Genomic DNA, 22,080 nt, shown 5'->3' on the forward strand with positions numbered 1-22,080 from the left:
TTTTTTTTTCCTTTTCTTTCTTCCTGCCCAAATTGTTGGAACACTATTGGAGATTCTGGGGTCACTTTGAAGCTATGTGGACATGCTAGAGATGTGGAAGCTGTAAGAGCGAAGCAACCCAGTCCCCTGGTGATGCCCTTCAGCAGCTGGACTAACGCTAGAGGGTCTATCTCCAAACTTCCTGCTACCCGTGGAAAGTAAGGTAAATCACTCATTCACTTTCTGTTACCTACTAACTGATCCAGAACTCTAACCTCAGGGTTCTAGAACCCTTCTCAGTATCCCATAGTCATACTCATGTTCCGGACTCCTGATCATCAGACTTGCTTATAGCAGATGCACGGGGAGGGTGGGCTCTTCTGGAAGCCTTCATACTTCCTCCCCTACCCCCACCACACACAAATAATGATCGTTATGTCCACTCATCCTTCTATCTACACTCAGAGGCCAGGGCCCCCAGGAAGGCTTCACTGACAACCCTTTACTCCTCTCTACATGCAGAAAGGGTAGAGGTGTGGGCTCTGGAATCAGACTTCCTAGACTTGAATTCTTAATCTGTTACTTACCAGTTTAGGACGTGGGCAAAGTGGTTACCTTCTCTGGACACCCCTGTAAAAGAGGAACACTAAGTAGCACCTACGTACCTTACTGAAAGGATTAAATGAGCACATGCAGGTAAAGTTCTTATAATTTTTTCTTGGGTCAATCAATTCTAGCTGCTATTGTTACCTTTGACTAATTTAGGGCAGAGTCCCTTTGCCCTCCTTTGGTTCTCTGGGCCCGTCTCATTCACAACACACACAACCGCATACTGCAGAGTTTTGAAAGGTGGTTCTCAAAATGTGGTCCCTGGGCCAGCAATATCAGCCACACCTGGGAACTGGTTAGAACTCTGGCACTGGAGCCCAGCAATCTGTGTTTTAACAACATTCTCAGGCAAATCTGATGCACACTAAAGGTTGACGACAACTGAGAACATCTGTCTCAGACTCTCCTGGAGGCATTCACCAAAAATAGAGTTACAGGACCTTACACCTGACCAGCTGGAGAAGGGCTCTAGTAATTGCCCCGGTTATCATGCTTGTCATGATTTTTCAGCACATAAATGTTTGAGAATCACTGCCATTTTGAATGTGTGTTTCACTTGTCTGTTTTTCCAGTGGACTTTACTTCCTTGCAAGGAAGGTTTGTGAAGATTTGTTGCTGTTGTTTGCATTATTCGTTTTATTATGCTAATTCTAGAATCTCTGGTGCATAGTGCAATCTCAGGCAGGAAGTAGTGGCTCATTAAAACAGGTATCCCAGGGCTTCCCTGGTGGCGCAGTGGTTGGGAGTCCGCCTGCCGATGCAGGGGACACGGGTTCGTGCCCCGAGCCGGGAAGATCCCACATGCCGCGGAGCGGCTGGGCCCGTGAGCCATGGCCACTGAGCCTGCGCGTCCGGAGCCTGTGCTCCGCAACGGGAGAGGCCACAACAGTGAGAGGCCCGCGTACCGCAAAAAAACAACAACAAAAAAACAAAACAAAAAAAAACCACACAGGTACCCCAAAAGTCTTAGTAGAACTTCAAGATTAATTCCTTCAGGAAGAGGTAAAATTGTCATTAGATGCAGATGATATGATACTATATATAGAAAACCCTAAAGACTCTACATGAAAACTACTACAACTGATAAACGAATTCAGCAAGGTAGCAGAATACAAGATTAACATACAGAAATTGGTTTTATTTCTTTATACCAACAATGAAATATCGGAAAGGGAATGTAAAAAAACAATGCCTTTTAAAATCACAACCCCAAAAATAAAATACTTAGGAATAAACCTCACCAAGAAGGCAAAAGACTTATACGCTGAGAACTGTTAAGACATTAATAAAGGAAAGTGAAGATGATTCAAAGAAATGGAAAGACATCACATGTTCTTGGGTAGGAGGAATTAATACCGTTAAAATGCTCATACTACCCAAAGCAATCTACAGATTTAATGCGATCCCTACCAAATTATCCATGACATTTTTCACGCAATTAGAACAAATAATCCTAAAATTCATACAGAACCATAAAAGACCCAGAATTGCCAAAGCAATCCTGAAGAAAAAGAACAACGTTGGAGGCATAGCCACCCCAGACTCAGACAGTACTCCGAAGTCACAGTAATCAAAACAGCATGGTATTGGCACAAAAACAGACATATGGATCAATGGAACAGAATACAGAGCCCAGAAATAAACCCACACACCTCAGTTAATCTTTGACAATTAATCTTTGACAAAGGAGGCAAGAATATATAATGGGAAAGAGACAGGCTCTTCCGCAAGTGGTGTTGGTAAAGTTGGACAGCCTTATATAAACCAGTGAAGTTAGAACACATCCTTTCACCATACACGAAAATAAACTCAAAACGTCTTAAAGACTTAAACATAAGACATGACACCATAAAACTTCTAAAAGAGAACACAGGCAAAATATTCTCTGACATAAATCATACCAATGTTTTCTTAGGTCAGTCTCCCAAGACAATAGGAATAAAAATGAAAATAAACAAAGGGGACCGAATCAAACTTACGAGCTTTTGCACAGCAAAGGAAACCATAAACAAAATGAAAAGACAACCTACAGAATGGGAGAAAATATTTGCAAATGATGCGACCACCAAGGGCTTAATTTCCAAAATATACAAACAGCTCATACAACTTGATGACAATAAAAGCAAACAACCCAATCAAAAAAAGAGGCAGAAGACTTAAAGAGACATTTCTCCAAAGAAGAAATACAGATGGCCAATAGGCACATGAAAAGATGCTCAACACTGCCAATTATTAAAGAAATACAAATCAAAACTACCATGAGGTACCACCTCACACTAGTCAGAATGGCCATCATTAAAAAGTCTACAAATAACATATGCTGGAGAGGGTGTGGAGAAAAGGGAACCCTCCTACAACACTGTTGGTGGGAATGTAAGTTGGTGCAGCCACTGTGGAAAACAGTGTGGAGGTTCCTCAGAAAACTAAAAATAGACCTACCGTATGATCCAGCAATCCCACTCCTGGGCGTATATCCAGACCAAACTATAATTCAAAAAGACACATTCACCCTGATCTTCACAGCAGCAATATTCACAATAGCCAAGACATGGAAACAACCTAAATGTCCATCAACAGATGAATGGATAAAGACGATGTGGTACATATATACAATGAAATACTACTCAGCCATAAAAAAAAGAATGAAATAATGTCATTTGCAGCAGCAACATGGATGCAACTAGAGATTATCATACTAAGCAAAGTAAGTCAGAAAGAGAAAGACAAATACCATGATACCACTTATATGTGGAATCTAAAATATGACACAAATGAACCTATCTATGAAACAGAAACAGAATCAGAGACATAGAGAATAGACTGGTGGCTGCCAAGGGGGAAGCAGGTGGGAGAGGGATGAACTGGGAGTTTGGGATTAGCAGATGCAAACTGGTATATATAGATTGGCTAGACAACAAGGTCCTACTATATAGCACAGGGAACTATATTCAATATCCTGTGATAAACCATAATGGAAAAGAATATGAAAAACAATGTATATACATATGTAGAATAGAGTCACTTTGCTGTACAGCAGTAATTAACACAATGCTATAAACCAAGTATACGTCAATAAAAAATAAGTTAAATTTTTAAAAAGATTAATTCCTTCAGAAGAACAAGTACTACACATTCACAAAAAAAGCACCCTTTGAAAGTTTAAATTTTTGAATTTCTTTGCCACTTCCTTAGTTTTGATCATCTTGGACAATATATTTTTAATATTGACTTTTAAAAAGAATTGTGTTTCAGTGTTTGCTATCCTTAGAGAGACAGAAACAGATAAGTACAACTAAATACTTATTTTTCAAAAGTCTCAAAAGTATAAGGGAAATGAAAGTAATTATATCTTCAAATGATTTTGGGGTATGTTTCTAATTTCATACTTCTGATGCGATTAAAGATTAAAACTGTATTAAGACATTTGAGACATGCCGCATTGGTATTAAATGAATTTAATTTTGTGTAAAGTGGTAGAAATATTTTCTTCAGCAAACATACCTGCAGATATAAAATCACAACCATAAATCTACAAAAAAGCAAGCTACTGAATGAAATCTGATTGGTTATTTCCCTGCAGTATGGATCTGCTAATAATTTAATTTACTACTTGCTAACAGAAGCCAAAATTTAAATATACATATATATATATGTGTGTGTGTGTATATATCTCTCTTCAATTTTAAATCATTCATATATATGAACGAGTATACATACACATATATAACAACTGTTCATATATATATATATATATATATATATATATATAAAAACAATTTAAATTAAAGAAAGTACGTCTGGTGGCCTGTTTTTTCCCCCCGATTTCTAAAGAACACCATATTCTATTCCAGGCAGTGGAATGTCAATCCACCTTAAGGGTTGTTCAATGAGCATATCTGAGAAACCACTGGTTTAGCCAATGATGTACTTATTGAGGGAGGCCCTAGTGCCACTGTCAAGAGCTTATCCACAGGAGAGACAAGAAGGTACTTGTTTGGTTTGTGAAAAGGAGTAGTGAGGAACGGCAGGTAGCTGCAGGCTGATGACACGTGATGTCCATATATATGTAGAACCAACACACCCATAATTGCACCCATTTTCCATACCCAAATCCAAAGCCTTTATATCATTAATCCCAGGCAAAAATGGTAAGATTCATGTGTGTTACTATCTCACGGCTTCAAGATGCCTGTAAACTCATATGAGTATGTCTTAGTTTTATCAGTGGAGGACAAACCAGGCTTCTATCACCAAGCCCCATTCCATAACAGGCAAACCAGTCCAAGACTTCTCTGAGTGCTGCAGGAGAGTCTATGGAAGGGGCGCTCACTCCACTGTGATGCCTAAAATGCCTTTGCACAGAGCAAACATTCAATACATGCTGAGTGAATGAATGAGTGAACTGGTGTCATAAAACAGGCTTATTTCAGGGAAATTCCATTCAACAGGCTGGCATTCCTTCCTACCCATCTTAACTGTTAAGCTTGCCATCAGACAAAAATTTAATTATAAAACGTTAGAGCTGAGGAAATTTTAGAAACTATCTACTCTCCCGAGGTATACAACTTTAATTTAGTGGTAAAAATCACTAGGAGTGACTTAGGAGTCTATCGGACCTGAGCCCAAATTCCACATCTACCATATTTTCGTGAGCAAATAACTACTTCTGAGGCTCTGTTCCATGTATGCATTATGAGATATCATAATAATACATACATTAATTGTATGACTATCAGGGGATGAAATGACACAATCCATTTGCCATGGTCGGCTAAGTAATTTGCACCAAGTAAGCACTCAAGACATTAGTCAATATTAATAGCGGAGAGATGAAAACAAAACTCTGGGACTGATGCCTACCCTAGTGGCCCCAGTGGTCATAATGACTTTCGTCCATTCAGCCTGCTCTCTTCTCACTACGACTAAGGAAGAGAAGATGAACAAATTAGGAATAACAATTTGAAAATGGTTTTATACTCCCTGAATGAATGGAATTATAATAAAATGATTCATGAGTTCTGCAGAAATATGATGAGACTTTAGATCTTTACGTTAGTTCTCTACAAAACCAATTTATGGCCCTAAGATGTACCTTCCCACCCAGCCCCATCCTTACCAGGATCAAATATCATTGTAAGTGGAAAAGTCAGCAACACATAATCAACAAGCTAAGTTACAAGCCGGTGAAGTCTCGGAGGTTTGATAGAGAAAATTCAGATTTATCGTTATATGTAAAAATAAGACGATATGAAGAACTCTATCTAAAAAATATTACCTGGAGATCTATAATCTCTACAACAGTGCTATAAAAAGTAAAGAGCTAGAAATCTATTTAGATGGTTTTCCTTATAAGAAAGCACTTTCTGTATAACTTTTAATGTACTATTGATGAGAACAATTCAACAAAATTCAAATAAATATCTGCAGATGTCCTACGAGAAGAAAAGAACGGAGTTAGATGCGACAGGGGATAACTGGACTGCAGGATGAGTAAGACCCTATACTTGACCTCAATAAATTAACATGAAATACAGTGGATGAGTCACGTACAGAATGTCAGAATCCTAAAAGGCCAAGCTAAGTACCAAAAGGAACATGTGCGGACTCTTAAGAAGGAAATAAAATATTGGTTAGTTGATTACGAAAAGGCAGAAGGGAGTAGGTTCCCTTTGGCTGCTCTTTGAAGAGATCACTTCCTTTCCCCCCTAGTCCTGAGGCTAGGGTGGCATGGGCAATAGAGGAATGTGGGGACTGAGAATCACTTCTACTCTCACCAGAGTGGCTGGAAGCAGATTTTCTTACCAGGATGTAGTAGTATGCTAATATTTAAGGGTTCTTGAGGTCAGAGAGAAGGGTTTGAATACTCCGGCTCCATCTCTTGCTGTGGGTCAAGTTTCTTACCTTTCCAGCACCTCGGCGACTTTATCTGAAAGTTGGGGATGATGATAATGTCTCCCACCTGAGTGTGAGAACTATATGCTATAGTGCATACGCAGGGCTAAATTTGGTGCCTGGCAAACAGAAAGTGCTCAGTACGGCAGGCGAGTGTAGTGACAATAAAGGCAAAGATGACGGGGGTAGTGCCGGTGTTGCTTCTGCCCCCAGAACAGGCTCTGACTGGGAGAGAGTTAAAGCACCTTTGGGTTCATGGGGGTTTATATATAAGCAACGGTTGATCAATGTGAGCTGGTTGTCCAAATGATTATGTGCAATCTAAGAAAAAAATGGGCCTCGGATCTGCTCAGCTACTTAATAATATTAGCAGCGGTAGTAGTCAAAGAAGCTAAATTTTATTAAGTGTTTATATGCCAAACAACGTGCTGAACGTTTTGAAAGGATTTACTCACTTATTACAACGAGGCTATATGCTAGGTCCTGATAATGTTATTCGTCTCTTTCAGATGTTGACTGAGCCTCAGATGGGTTACAAAAGCACCTAAGATCCCGTTGTCAGTACATGACGGAAATGAGTTCAAATCCAGCCTGTCTGACTTGTTCTTAATCACTAAGGTATGAAATTAAGCATGTTGCCCTTTGCCTGATTCTCCTTCTGAGGCCTGAATATTTCACTTAGCTCTCTGAGTGCAGAAGAGAGAAAATTCTCTCTCCTTGACCCAACTTGGCATCAATATCCAACTCCCCTTCTCAAAATGGGTTGCTTCAACGAGCAGCAATGAATGCCGGGTCGTGGACCAGTCACCTTGATGACTAAGAGTCAGACACTAGGGAAAGAAAATGCTCTGTGACAAACCTACCCTTGTACAGAAACAAGACAGAAATGGGGGGACAGGGCAGAAGATAATGGAATAAGGCATAGGAAAAATAGCACCTGGCATCGTGATAGTAATAATAATAATAGTAGTAGTAGTAGTAATAGTGATAATAATAGACTTTACTATGCTCTAGGCATTGTATTAAGTGCTTGGTGTAAGTGACTTCATTTTAACATTGAAAACAAGTCTATGGGGATGAAATATTATTAACATCATTTTATAGGCAGGAGTATTGAGGTTCAGGTAATCAGGTAAATTGCCCAAGCTCATATGGTTAGCAAGTGGAAAGCAGAGATTTGAACCAGCACCTACACTCCTAACCATTATGCTATAACCATTATGCTGAAGACATATGGTCTTTCATATGTCTTCATATGGTCTTTCCCCATAACCCACTCCTGCACTCCAGACTTAAATAGTCCAAGATCAAGAGAGAGCAAGCTTGGAGTTGCCACTCTTCAGTGAGTGTCAATCATTTCAAAACAGTGTATTTGCTAACAAGATGCAGTTCCTGTGATAATCTTCTCAACCAGGTATCAAGAAACAGGAAGCAAAGATTCAAGTAACAGTATGTTCCTACTTACGAGGAAGGTGGGACAGCATAGTTGACACTGGGCTTAACTGTTCTGGAAAACGTGGTCCCAGTAGGCATACACGCTGGTACATTTTCCCCACCTACCAAATACAAAAGAAGTATTTCATTTCCATGTTGCTCTTCAAAGTTCCACCTCATTCGGGCCTGTCATTCATCCTCTGGCCTCTTCCTGTCTCCATTTCTGTACAGAAAGGTGCTGAGTCTCTGCTCTCGGATACGAAAAGGGTGTGTTAGGAGAGGGAGCCATGGTACCTCAATGTCTTTTTTTTTTTTCATCTTAATTCTATTATGCCAACTCCACTGAACTTAATTAGCGTGAATACAGAATTACACAATTACCCTCTGTTCTATTCTCCAGATGTTATATTTTGATAAAATTTACGACATGCTGCTCTCCCCTTGAACACCAGATGAACACTAGAAATGGATGTGTGTTGACATAAAATCTGTTATAATTACAATTAAAGTATAGCTTACATAATGATAGTGTTAACATAAAATTATAGATGTGTAGAGACAACGTGGTCATGCATTTTTTAGTATAAGTACATGCTTAGACCAACATCTGTTAGCGGAATGAAGATGGAAGAGAATTTTGGTTAAGCCACAAAGGCTGTTTAAGGACTTGCAGATAGCTAAGGGGAACTCAAAGACCAGTAAGATAATATTTCCCCTGCCATGTTTTCGATTGCAAAGTGAAGGGAAGATGTGAAAGTAAGTACCCCTATGGAAATTACAAGACAAGTACATTTTTTTCCTTGAATACCTGGGCAAATGCTTAAATTCTAATGTATATCAGTGATGCAAATTTTCAACTGAGTTTGATAAATCATAAAACAATAATTATACATATATGTATATAAAACTGCATGGAACTAGACAGTTCAGAATTACTTCTAATTAAAGAGGTACCCTATGACAACTAACTTAAACCTTACAAAATATGGTTCCAAGTACCCTATCAGAGTGAAAAGTAGGAGACTGAAAGGTTTATTGTAAATGTTTGTAGTCATGGTGTCTTAACTAAAACTACTGTGTCACAAATACTATTAAAATAATTGTGACATTTTCTTCACTTTTACTGCAAACAACAAAACAAACTATAGGTATTTTTTCATTTCAGGTAATTATTTTAGCTAACAGTTATTAAATGTTTTGAGAAGACAGAGTGCTAATTGCATTACTTCATTTTATCTTTAAAATAGCGCTTCCATGTAATTATTCTTAGTATCTCCATTGTATTAAAGTGTATCTCTAGTTTAGACCTTTCTTCAGAACTGCAGACTTGTGTATCCAACTGTGTACTCAGCATCTCTACTTGGACGTCACGAAAACATCTCAAATCTTATACCTCCAAAACCGGTCTTTAATCCCCCAAACATGCTCTACCCCAAACTTTTTCCATCTTAGGTGACAGTAACCACACCTTTCCAGTTCCCCAGGCCCTAAATCTCGAATTCACCCTTGACCCCCTCTTCCTTTCCATTCTTGCACTCAATCTACCACGAAATGCTGTCACAACCTTCCCAATGTGCCACTTCTGAGAATTACCAGCCGCTAGCAGCCTGGTGCAGGCCACCAACATAGACCTCGAGGATCCTGTAGTCGCCTCCCGAGATTCTCCCTGACTCCACTCTCTCCCCACATCCTCAAGGCCACAGATAGAGTTATGCTTTTCAAACAAGAGACAGTTCATGCCACACCTCGGCTAAAATCCCGCCCCTGGCTGCCTACATTTAGAGTAAAAGACACAATGCATGTGATGGCCTCCCAGGACTTACCCAATCCATCCCATCACATATCCGACCTCCAGCCGTCCTGCTGTCTCTTCCTCCCCACTGACTAAGTCAGCCAGGGTGGCCTCCTTGATATTCCTCCAAGCTGCCCGGCATATTTCTGCCTTAGAGTTTTGGGACTGGTTATTCTTGCTCCCAGGGAGTGGTCTCCCCATCATACATTCTGACAACTCCCTCACTTCAAGTCTTTGCTCAAATGTCAACTTATAAAATCCACCCTGACTACCCTATTTAAAATCAGAACCTACCTGTACACTCCTCCAGCACTCCCAACCCAAGCCTCTTCAGTGAGCTTCACATCCTTTTCCTTATCCCGTGGCGCCCATCAACTTGTGACAAAGCACAGAATTTATTTATAACATCCGTTTCCACACGAGAGTGTAAGGAGGGAGAAAGCATGCAAGAAGGAGCACGCAGGCAAAGGCTCTTGTCTAATTTATTCAGTGATACGTCCAAGCATAGAGAACAGGAAGATCCTTGATAAATAGTCCTGAAAAAGATACAGATGAGGAAACTAGTAGTAAAGCTCAGAAAGTTTAAGTAACTTCCTCAAGGTTCTAGAGCTAGAAGAGGGTCACAGTAGAATTCACACTTGGGGATGTCTAACTTCAAATCTCTTAGCCTCTCTGCTATCTTTTTTTTCTTCTTTGCGGTACGCGGGCCTCTCACTGTTGCAGCCTCTCCCGTTGCGGAGCACAGGCTCCGGACGCGCAGGCTCAGCAGCCATGGCTCACAGGCCCAGCCGCTCCGCAGCATGTGGGATCTTCCCGGATCGGGTCACGAACTCTCAACAACTGCGCCACCAGGGAAGCCCCTCTCTGCTATCTTAAGTCCATGCAATTCAGGATTTGTTTTAATCAGTGACATGGAAATTCTCACTCCACTGAACAGGATCACTAACGTGTTCTCTGTCTAGATTTATATATATATTTTCCATTTAAACAAAGGAAACAGAAGAGGGGAATTCATCATGGGTTACTGCGGTAGTTTTACAGCAATTTTAGCAATAATGACATTTAAGTAATAGTGATATTTAATGATAGCATAATAATAATAAAATAATAGCTCTTAAATGTATCGAAGACGAATCGCATGCTAAACTCGGTGCTAAAATATTTCCATGTATATTTTGTGCAAAATCCTTATGAATATTCTATCAGATGAGCTTTATGTGTAACTCCACCAGGCATACTTCTCTTATTCCGCTTTCAAACATAAGGAAATTGATGAGAAGTGTGGTAACCGTTTGATCAAGATGAGACTGGTAATAAGTTGTGAGTATGAATTTAAATTCAGGTCTAACTCCAGAATTTGATTCTCAATCCATACATGAAAATTCTGATAATTCCTTTGATAAGGGTATGGTCTATGTTCTCTCCTGGAAAACATCCCCCATTATGTCTGCCTGTGCTCATACCTTCAGAACACAGTCAAGTTTGAAACATGATAAAAATGTTTAAATAGTGTGCTTTAATAAATGGAAATATCTTCATCTAAACAATAACACAAAAAGGCAGGCTGAGCCCTTTGAAGTGGCTTCGTTGCTATCTTCCATCCAGAACAAGAGAAGGAATCAACAGCTGCAGAGTAAAGAAAGCATGAAACCCAGAGATGGAGGATTCTGTAAATGACCAATTGCAAGACTATTCAGCCACACTTTCATAGCAAGAGGCAAAATATTCCATTAAACTGAAAATTCTTCTACCCCTCACTCCAAGGCCCACACAAACATTAATGTTGCATTTATTAGGATGTACTTCCTGAGCTCTATCAACTTGACTTTCAGCAACTGTATTAATACAGTCCTTTCGCTTTGCACATGTATCTGAATGATGGATTCCATGACTGGAGTTTTGTAGAAAGAGTGGAGTGAATGAAGTAAAGTTTGGGACGAGCCATCATAATCCATAATGATGGGCACTGAATCAGGACAAGAAGAAACCTCTCTTCTCATTTATTTGAATGAAGATTCTACTATATGTTTATTGCCTCTGTACAGGGCCATCTGTTGAATAGTGGAAAACAAGCATCTTTCATTTGGAGGTAGGATTTGTGTGCTCAAGTTTCTATGGGCCTGCAGAATTAATCTTGTTTTAGAAATGAAATAAAATGTAATTTCTTACTGTAAGTAGATGTGGTTAAGCAACTGGCAACTTTGATGTCTTTAAATCACTGCAGTTTCAGGGTAGGCAAATCTATAATTATTTCAAGCACTTCTTTATTGGTGCAACAATTGAGCAGTGTACATAGTGGTCAACAACCTGGGCATTGTCAGACGACTCTAAGTTTGAATCTAGACTTTGCCACTCACCAGCTATGTGACTTTCAGCTATGAGAAGCACTTTCTTCAGCTTTACAGTGTGGATTATTACATGCCCTTTGCAGAACTACTGTAAGAACTAAATGTATATGGGCACAGTGGCTCACAGTAAGGGCTCAAATTAGTACTGTGGTCACTACTAGTAGTATTGAAAAGAAATTAGAACTTCTATTCTCATAAAGTGGGATATGTGTCCCTTTATCATTGTAATTTCATACCATTTTACTTTTGACCTTATAATTTAATAGCTTGATCCAAGAAACATTTAGCAGTAAATATAATTGAAAGAAGATTACCTGTCAAACATGAAATACTGTAGCATCAAGCGTGCTGGCACAATACTCTTCTCCGATAATTAACCTGTAAAAATATGTTATTGTCTTCTTTTTAATTAAGCACATTGAACATACATATTTACTGTGCCAATTGGCGAAAGGTCCATTAATTAATCAGTCTAACTATATGTTGCATAAACGTCTTCTAAACATAATCGTATATGTATTTTATTTGTTGGGAAAATGTGTTTGAGATTGTTCTTTTCTGCCTATTTAAAGTAAAAGAGGGTGAGAAGTAGAGTTAGGCTTAATGTACTTTGTACTCCATTATGCCATGAAAATGCTTCTGTGCCCTGGAGACAACAACAAAAGATTTGCTTTAATGACAAGAATCAAGTATGTTCTAAAGCTTCCAGGTAGGAGGCGTATAGGTTGCAGTTTATATCAGAAGTCTTTGCTCTCTCTCTCAACTGCGTCTAGATGGGAAAGATGTGGTCACAAATGCTTCAAGGTGATATAGTAAATGTTGGAAAAGAGGGGGGTAGGAGGCATAGTTTTGAATATCTCAAACCTGAGCTAGAAGGATTTTATTTAAAGAAAATAGCGGATATTATTTTTCACTTAAGGAATGCCACTCAGCAAACCTGACATTAATGTAGGAAATTAGCTCTTTTAGCTATGATGCTTTCAAATGCACATGGCTGAAAACAAATTCAAAATAGTCAAAGGAAATTTAAAAACAAAAACCAAACAACAACAACCACCTCAACAAACAAGTACTAGAAATTCAGGGATGCAGCCATATTCAGATACAGTTGGATGTGGAAGTTCCAGAGTATCAGCAGGGTTCCAGCTCTCTCTCCATCGCTCAGCCCTGCTTACCTCTGCAAGACTTTATTTTACAGAAAGTCTCTTCTTGTGCTGGATGGTAACTGGGAGTCCCAGAGTCGTATCTCCCCAGCTTAGATCCAGAGAGAAAAGACAATTCTTCCATTTTTCTCTGAGAGAAAAGTCCTGGGGAAGAGTCTGATAGACTTAGCCGAGGTCAGATGCCTACCCATGAGCCAATCACCTGCTTTACTGGAGTTCAGTCCCTGGAGACTCATCCCCGGGGGGGGGGGGGGGGGGGGGGGGGGGGCCGTGAGGAGGCAGGATGGCATTATCTGGCAGTTCTCCAAGAAAAGCCTGCTGTTTTTGTAAGATGAAAGGGGAGAGGACATGGATAATGAAACCTGTATCTGCTTCTGTAAAATCCACAGAATCTTACTCCCTGCCCTGTGTCGATGACCATGCAGTAAGCTGACCCAGGAGGTCATTTTTCCCACAACAGCCTTCATATATATGACTAAGGAACACACTGGTAAAAGAATATGGGAGAAAGTCTGAGTATGACAAGTCAGCTAGACAGATATTAACTAAAAAAGCTGTGTGAAAATATCCTTAAAAAGTTGCCCCCAACTCACTCAAAGTCCAAAGTTGGAGCTGGAAATACAATGTCACGGAGTTTGGATAAGAACAGGTTTTCTCCAAGCTGAACTATGACACAGAGATTAGAGACTTCTAGAAACTATACTTTTGCAAAGAAAAAACATCACATGAGAAAAATGAGGCCTAGAAAACTTACATGACTTAAGGTAACATAGCTAATTAATGGCAGGACTGAGACTAGAGTATACTTTGTGTAATTGGCTATGGTCTTTTTTGTTTGTTTTTGTTATCACTTCAAAACGAGACAAACTTAAAGAAAGGAAACACAACCAAGGCTCAGTGGTTGGAAAAGAGATGGATGTGAACGCCCACTTGTTTCTTACGTATAAAGTTACCCCTCGCAGTGTTGTGGAGGAGAAAACGCTGGCTCTTCCCAACGTTGGTTACATACACAAAGATTCCAAAGACAAGACAAGTGCTTTGCAAACAAAGTAACTAGAACCAGCTCAGGCTTCCCCGCGCCGGGTCCTACGTTCCACGGTCAGAACCACCAACTGTATCCCCCCGGGGAACAAAGTGATTCAGAAAAGCTAGCGTCTTCAGAGAAGGGAGAAAACTTAGCCGGGAAGAGAGTCAGGAGGAAACTTGCTCAGCTTCTTGCTGGGGTCTGAAACGATCCCAACAGAGTCCTTAAACCCCTCAGGTTTCCCCAATCAAGCCCTCTCGCCTCCAACCTGGGCCACCCCAGACCTGACTATCAGAGGAAAGAAGTCTGCGGACGCACGGAGAGCTGACCACCCCACGAGAAGGACCTACGCGCGGCCGCGTCCACCCACCCGCCGCTCCCCGGGAGACTGGAGACCAGCCCGGGGTCCAAGTCCTGGGCGTGGCAGACTCGTCGCTCTCCGGGCCCAGCTCCAGCTCACCTCGGCGCGGCCCGCCTGGGCGCCGCCATCTTGACCAGAAAGGGGGCCTCGCGCCGGAGGCCCCTGAGCGGGCGCCCTGAGCGGAGCCGGAGCGCCGGGGAGCCCCAGGTCGGGGCCCTACGTCCCCCGCGCGCTCGCGCCCCGTCCACGAGCGACGAGAGTCCCGCACGCAGCGCCCTACCCAGGCTTCCGCGGAACCGACGCCCCGCGCAGCCCGCACCACGGCTCAGGCAGCGCCGAGGGCGGCCCGGGCGGAAGAGCGGGCGCGGGGCACGCGCTCGGTAACCTGGCAACGCGGAGCAACCCGGCGTCTCCGGCGAACCCCAGCCCTGCACCACGAGGAAGCACGGACCCCCGCACCCGTCGCCCAGCCGGCGCCGCCCCTCGGTGGTTCCGCCCGCCGCTGCCCGCTGGCTACGGTCTTTTCAATCCATGATACAACGTCTATATGTAACAAATCTGTTAAACCCTAAATGTTTATGATATTCAAGTAATCCATTATCTGAATTATTCTTGAAGATAAAACATCCAAAGACTTCTTAATTGTATGGGTATACATACATAAAATACACGTGGAGGTAACTTCAAATATAGTATGTGCCTGTCTCTAAATCCTTCCCTCTCCGCTCTTTTAAAAAATGCCCCTTTAAAAATTGCCCACTCACCATCTGTTAGGTAAATTTGCTGAAACACAGTAAATGAAATGTAAATGACAGAAAACGTAAATGTAAATGTAAAATGTAAAAGTAATTTACATTTTACATTTACATTTACATTACAAAATGTACATTACATTTACATTACAAAATGTAAATGTAATGTAATGTAAAAGTAAAATGAAAATGTAAATGTAAACAGTAAATGACAGAAATTGTTATAGAGACTATTCCAAATGGCACCGACACCTGTATTTATGAAATTTTTAAAAGGGTTAGAGTTGATTTTTTTTTTTTTAAATCCCACTATAGTAACACCACATCATCCTAGGTGCCCAGTTCTATCCAATTACATAAGATGGAGAAAGAGAGAGAGAGAAACAGAGAGAAGAGAAAGAGAAAGAAGAAAGGAAGAAAACCAAGTACTTATGTATAAAGTGTTGCTCCCAAAGTTTGAGATTATACTCAAGCATCAATGAACAGAAGGAAAACACTTACAAATTTACAAATGTATTTCATTTATGGTATGAGGGACACAGGTTTAGATTTGCAACACGCTCCCACAAGGGTCAAATTGACCACTTTTTTCTATCTAGTTGCTCTTGAGAGAACAAAACAATTGAAACAGATGCCATTCGATTCCAAGTCTATAGCTTAGACCATGTCGCTGCACATGAAATATTGTTCATTCAGAGTCAGCACATAGCAAGAGTAATTTATACTCTCAGAGTGTTTGCTCTCAAGTCAATAGCAGAGAAGCCTTGACTAAAAACGTTCCCATTAATTTCCATTGTAATATATCTTACTTATAGCCCATGAAACAGTGGTCAGGGGAGATTTATTCTTTGGACACCACGTTATATAATCTCTCCACTTTAAGCCATCCCCCACTCGGCGATTATTTTTTAAATATGTTACTCGTAGTCAATATTAATTTACATTTAATCTTTCTTAGCATTAGGAGAGTATTATTTTGTACAGGGTCAGAAACAAATCTCCCGAAATTCCTCCCTGATGCTCCCTTCAGGCTGAAAATGCATTGCAGGGTGGCTGCAGTGACTTAATTCTAGTTGGCAGAGCCCTGGCCACACACTAATTTCATTAGCCTCAAACTCCTGGATTTGAAAGATCCACTGAATATGATTCCTGTCCTCTGACATGTCACTTACTAACCAATTCAGCGTGCATACAGAGGAGAGAAAGGACTTGCTCAGCTCTGGCCCACCGGCAGGCAGATGAGAATGCCCAGTCAGAGACACTGTTTACATCTGAGTGGTCATTCTTGCCCGGGTCCTCATTTTCAGGAAGGAAGTTCAATCCAGGCTTTGCTGGCAGCTGCAGCATTTGTTACATCCATTACTATCTCCTTGTTCCTTCTTGCCCCCCAGTGCTTAGCATCCCCCATTTCAGTCACTAAGTCTTCCTTCCCCCAGCCTAGAAGCTTACCTCACCATAAATTTTTATCTCAAATGATAGGTTTGGCACATTCCCCACAGCAACCCACAGGGACTGGGGAAAAGATAATTCAGATCTCTGGAGAGCTAAGAATTCAACCATTTAGAGGAGTTTCTTTTATACAGGACAGTCTTCATTGAGCTGAACCCTGCAATCCCAGAGAAGATTCACCTACCCGTTCTTTTCTTCCTTCCCTAAAGTGACTGTGTCTTTGAACAATGGGTCTGTGTTCCACTATTCTCTCTATTCATTTTGCAGGTTTACAGAGGCTGGGAAACTGGGGACTGGACTTACATGCCAGGAGCTTCTAAGATCACACGCAAAAATAAGGCTACGGGAAGAGATTGTTGGAATCTATCTCTGTATATTTGAACGTGGGCGGTGGTTAACCAGGATGCTCACACCAAGCTTATATCCAGCTTGCAGCACAAGCTACAAGTTGGTGCATCCCTCCTACTACCAGCCTCTTCTCAATAAATGCAGGTGAAAACTGGGGGCTCTTTTCCCTCAGCTGTTCAATCCAACATGAATAGCTGCAATTTGCAAATTAGAGGAAAATGACAGTGTTTTCTCTGAATGGTTTTGGTCCCAACCCACACTGCTAATGTTGGCATTCAGTTCCTTTCCTTCCCAGCCCAGGGAACGGGGGAACTAAGCGTAAGGCAAGCGTTCTCTTTTCTTGCAAGTGCCTCAGATCCACACACCAGAGAAGGAATCAGCTCCCCCTGGAATCTTTTTCAGCAAACACAAGCCTTCAGCCTAGTCGGCAAGCTCTCTCTTGACTTTATAAGATTTCACTCTTTTTTCGACAGGCAGGCCCCTCTGCAGTACTGCCCAAGCTCCAAGTGAAGGCACCAAAATAATTTTTAAAATGTCAAAGAGCAAATGTGCCTTCAACCCCCAGAGCTCCAGTAAAAATACTGTGAGTTGCCCCTGTGGTTCTCAGGTGACCTCTGGCCTCATCCTCCCTGCAGCGCTGCCTCCTCAGGTTCTCTAGTTTAAGCTCAGAGGTAAAGGAAGTGCTTCTGGGTTTTGCTTACAACAACCCAGGCTCTTCCTGAAAGGATTACCTCAAAGTGAAGGCTGCCCAGAAGCACTTTTGGCCTTGCAAACATCTAGAGATCTCCATGGTGGCATACTCAAGAGGTGCTAGAGATGCTCAGAGGCTCAGAGGGGCCATACCAGGCTGCAGCTTTAGACAGGCACCCCTCCTTCTGGCACAAACACAAACTTCATACTCCTGGGTGCTGATGTAGTGACAGCTTGAATCACAAGGAGTCCCCTCCAGAAACCCAACATGCTTCAGGAAAGGCACTTGAGAGGGAGCCAACTTTTTAGCTACGGGGAGCATAAGGGTCAGCCAGAACATCTGGAGAAGGGACTAACTGAGCTTGGGTCCTACCAGGCAGGGAGAGAGCTGTGCATTAGGAAAGGATCACTTCAAGACAGAGATGAACAAAAAACTTGGATATAGGGGTAGAGAAGGAAAAGACAGGCAGAAATTGAAAGGGAGAACATAAAAACAGAGAGACAAAAAAAAAAAAAACAGCAGGGAGAAAGAGAGACAAGGAGAGAGACACACAGGAAGAAAGACAGAGAAACAAGAGAACCCATAGTCACGCAGACCCTGAAACTCAATTTCTTCATCCAGAAGCCATCCATCTATACCCAGGGCGGCACAGGAGCCGTGGGGCCGAGGCTGCGGGAGCAGGCGGTGAGAGAGCACTGCAGCACCGCCCACGGCTCAGCTGGCCCGATCCGCCGTCCTCGCATCTTCCGCCGTTGCCCGCCTGCACCCGGAGCTAGAGGACCGCCCGGCCTTGCTCGGCGCACCCTACTGCCTCCCTCCAGGCGCCTTCTTGTCTGGCTCTGAGAATCGTCCTCAAAACCCAGCACTGGGGTTGGGGGCTGCGTTAGGGAGGTCGTGGGAAAGGATGGGCACAGGGTGGGTGCAGAGAAAGCGATTGTGTTTCGCAGTTAGCATGAGCTCACCTCCGGGCTCTGAGCTGGCAGGAGTAGAAAGCTGATCGCCCGGCTCCTGCCAGTGGCCGAATCGCAAAGGCAGTTTAGACGGTGCAAACAACTGCCCAGAGCAAATCACCTGGGGGCACGTCTGCCGGTGGCTTCTCCCCGCTTGAGGACAGTCCCCACGCCTTCCGCCCCATGCCCTCGCAGAGACAGGTTACAGGTCGGGAAATCCAACCCGAGCGAAATGGGCAATTCACGTCCAAATGTAGGTGAAGACCTAGCCTTCGGTTTAAGAACTGCCTCCCTAAGCTCTTCTCGAAATTTTCCAAGGCAGCTGCAGCTTGTCGGGCGGCTTGGGGCAGGGAAGCTGGGGAGTTGAGAAATGCCTAGTTTCTAGGCGTCTTCTCATCTTTCATATTCCTTGCGCCTAGGTGGCTCTCACAGGAGCCCGGCACTTTTACAAGCCTGTTTTGGAACCGTATTTCACTCGAATGCAAACCCATTTAAATCATCGCCTTGTTTTTCGGAGACTGTTTCTTGTCAATGGGGCCATAAATCCAGAATGTCAAGCCGGATGGAGTGGAGCGCGGACAGGGGAGAGATGGAAGGGAAATGAATCAAGCAGGGAAAGTACCTCCTCGGGTGAGGTGGGAGGGATTCGGCAGGATCTCCAGGGTGGAAATGAGCGAAGGCTGACCAGACCCCGCACCCCTGGAGTGCAAGCCAGCCTTCAGGATAAAGAGCGCGGGGAGCTACGGCGCGCTCTGCCCCGGAGGGAACGCCCCCCTACCTGGAAAAGCCTCAGGATATTGGCTACCATGATGGAGACCGAACTCCCCGAAGCCCCAATCACTCCAACTACTTTCTCGGGCTTGACGAAAACCGGAGGCTCGCCGTTGGTGCAGCGCACTTCGGAGGTGTCCTTCTGGATGAGCGCCTGGACGAAAGTGAGCGACTGTTCGAGCGCATAAGTGTCCCTGGAACAAGTGTCCAGGATCCGCGCTCCCAGCGTCACGTTGGGCAGCAGGTTGGGATCGCTGTTGATCTGGTCCAGGGCGTAGAGCATCGCTTCCAGCCTGTGGATCCCGTTCTCCCTCTTGATGTCGCCGCAGGGCACTCCGCTGGGACCCTTCGCGTGCACCGGGAACAGCCCCCCGAGGGTGACGTCCCCCTCGATCCGAATGGAGTGCGGGGCGTAACTCTCCTGGCCGCGCGCCGCCGCCGCCAGCGCGCACAGAAGCACCTCCAGCACGCAGCAGGGAAACTTCATCAAAGTCAGGGCGCGGAGCAGCTTCCCCAGCTGGACCATGCTGCTCCCGCGGCTGCGGCGGTGGCGGCGGCACTGGAGGGGACGGTGGCGGGCCCGCCGGAGTCCTGGCCCCTTGGGGTGAGCTCCTCCGGCGAAGCCCAGGGTCTCCTGCGGGCGAGGAGGGTAGGGGCGCCCGGGGAAGGGCAGCCGGCGAGGGTGGGGGGTCCCGCGGCGCCTGCCAGCTTGGGGCGCCGTGCGCTCTCGGGTTCCCCGGCCAGCGCGCCGCGCTCGAGCTCGCGCTCGGTGGCTTGCAGCTCGAGCTCTCCAACAGCCCAGCACTGGGGAGAGAGCGAGGATGGCTATCGCTTTAAATGCGCGTTCGGCTCCCTCTCCTCCTCCGCCCACTCCCTCCCGCCCTCGCTCGCTCTCAGGCTCTCCCCACCCTTCCCAGCGCCCACCCTCCCCACGGTTTTGCAACATCACGCAGGGAGGGGCTGCGTGCTGAGGTAAGGGGGGAGGGAATGGGTGGGCGGCTGTGGGGCGGGGGGAGTACCTCCGATTGGGAGTTTCGAGGTCCCCAGGGAATCTGGGGATCGCAGGTCGCAGGCGAAGGCTGAGCTCCTGCTTCGGTCTCACTGTAGAAGCCGCTCGCTCGCCCGCCTGCACCCACACGCACATTCTAGGCACAGGGTGGCATCAGCCCCGGACAGGGCGGTTCTAGCTGGGGCTGACTGCTTCCAACCCTGAGGTCCGGAGCCGGGGCTGTCAGCGCCGGGAGAATGCGAGGTAGTCGAAGGTGATGCCGCCAAGCATGAAGGGTAGTAGGGAGAGCCCAGTCTCTACTGCTAATTCGTCTGTGCCAGTTTTTCCTAAGAAAAACACACATACACGCAGGAGCCTGATTTATGACCTAAAGAACCTTTACGGAGAGACTTCTCCGGGGCCAGGCACTGGGCTAGCCTGTAGGGAAAGACGCCAACAAGAACTGCTGGGAATGGAAATGCATCTTTGGTCTTCAGGGGTTACTGTGGCCGGAGCCGAATGAAGTAACCCTGGTCTCCAGTAAATCTGTGGCGGATTCGCTCCTTTTCTTCCTTTCATCGCAAGAGATGGAACAACTGAGAACTCTGCAGAGCGCACTTTCTTCTCTGGCGATGACAGGTGTAAGGCTCCCTCCTACCCATTTCCAGAGATGCTTTTGGGCTGATGTCAGGTTTCCTCGGGCAGGAAATAGCAAGAAAGAGGTGACAGTAGGAGGAGCAGACAGAAATCTCCCCATCGATCCAGTGATCCAGTGATCCATTCTTTTTTTGTTTTTTTTTTCTGGCTGAAGATTTGGGGGGTTTGGGGAGTGGAATCAGGATGCCAGAGCAGGTTGTAGTGCAGTTAGGAAGCTGTTTTTCAAAGGTGTCCCCTCCTGCAGGTCCAGCCCAAACTTGGCCCAGTAAAGCAACAAGTGGCCCTAGTTCCTACACAAGGAAGGGCAATGTATCTGCCCTTGGTGCCCACGTGTACTGCTTATGGTGGTCTCTACTCTTGCTGAGCCTTTCTGTTGGAGTGCAGCGAAACTGTCTTATACAGAATTGAGGGCGCAGAGAAAACCAAAACAAGACTATACTTTCTGTTGTAATGTTAGTGTACTAAAGAAAAATGTCCTTGCACATAAACAAAACAACACACACACACACACACCTAAAAAGTCAGAAGTTGGGAAGTTGGTTGTCTCTTCCACCAACCACCTGTATGACCTTGGCACTTCTGTTCCTGTGCCTGAGTTTTACTTTGCCCATCTGTAAAATGATGAAATTGAATTGAATGTTTTACAGGTTAACTTTTAACTTTCAAATCCTCTGTTGAAATAGGCCATGCACCTTTGGCCATGGTGTTCTTTTTAGACCAATATCCTTTGTTGCTTTATGTGTAGGGCACCCGTTTTTTGATACCCAAACAACACTTCAAACATTTCCTGGTACAGAGGATATTTTTTTTCTTGTTGACCACCCATTTATCGTCCTTCTAGGGAGAGTCCAGTCCATCATTTTCTTTTCAGA

At 44.0% G+C, this 22,080-nt stretch overlaps 1 protein-coding gene and 1 long non-coding RNA gene across 2 annotated transcripts; both read right to left on the reverse strand.

The window, feature by feature from the left end:
• Positions 1-5,671: 5,671 nt before the first annotated feature.
• Positions 5,672-12,357, reverse strand: LOC309979006. Its single transcript, XR_014327184.1, has 3 exons — positions 10,001-12,357; positions 7,946-8,036; positions 5,672-6,020 (listed from the first exon to the last, which is right to left on the reverse strand). It is a non-coding gene; the product is annotated as an uncharacterized lncRNA (long non-coding RNA).
• A 2,340-nt stretch (positions 12,358-14,697) lies between these two features.
• LOC309979005 (metabotropic glutamate receptor 7-like) lies at positions 14,698-21,654 on the reverse strand (the record flags this gene model as incomplete). Its single annotated transcript, XM_082865825.1, has 4 exons — positions 20,583-21,654; positions 19,571-20,367; positions 17,107-17,119; positions 14,698-15,122 (listed from the first exon to the last, which is right to left on the reverse strand). The coding sequence occupies exons 2-4, from the start codon at positions 20,087-20,089 to the stop codon at positions 14,698-14,700; spliced, it is 957 nt and encodes a 318-aa protein (XP_082721951.1). The 5' UTR covers positions 20,090-20,367; positions 20,583-21,654.
• Between the last annotated feature and the right edge of the window lie 426 nt (positions 21,655-22,080).

Source organism: Leucopleurus acutus (genome assembly GCF_964270905.1).
Source record: "Leucopleurus acutus genome assembly, contig: HAP1_SCAFFOLD_684, whole genome shotgun sequence".
In the NCBI taxonomy this organism is placed as follows: Eukaryota; Metazoa; Chordata; class Mammalia; order Artiodactyla; family Delphinidae; genus Leucopleurus; species Leucopleurus acutus.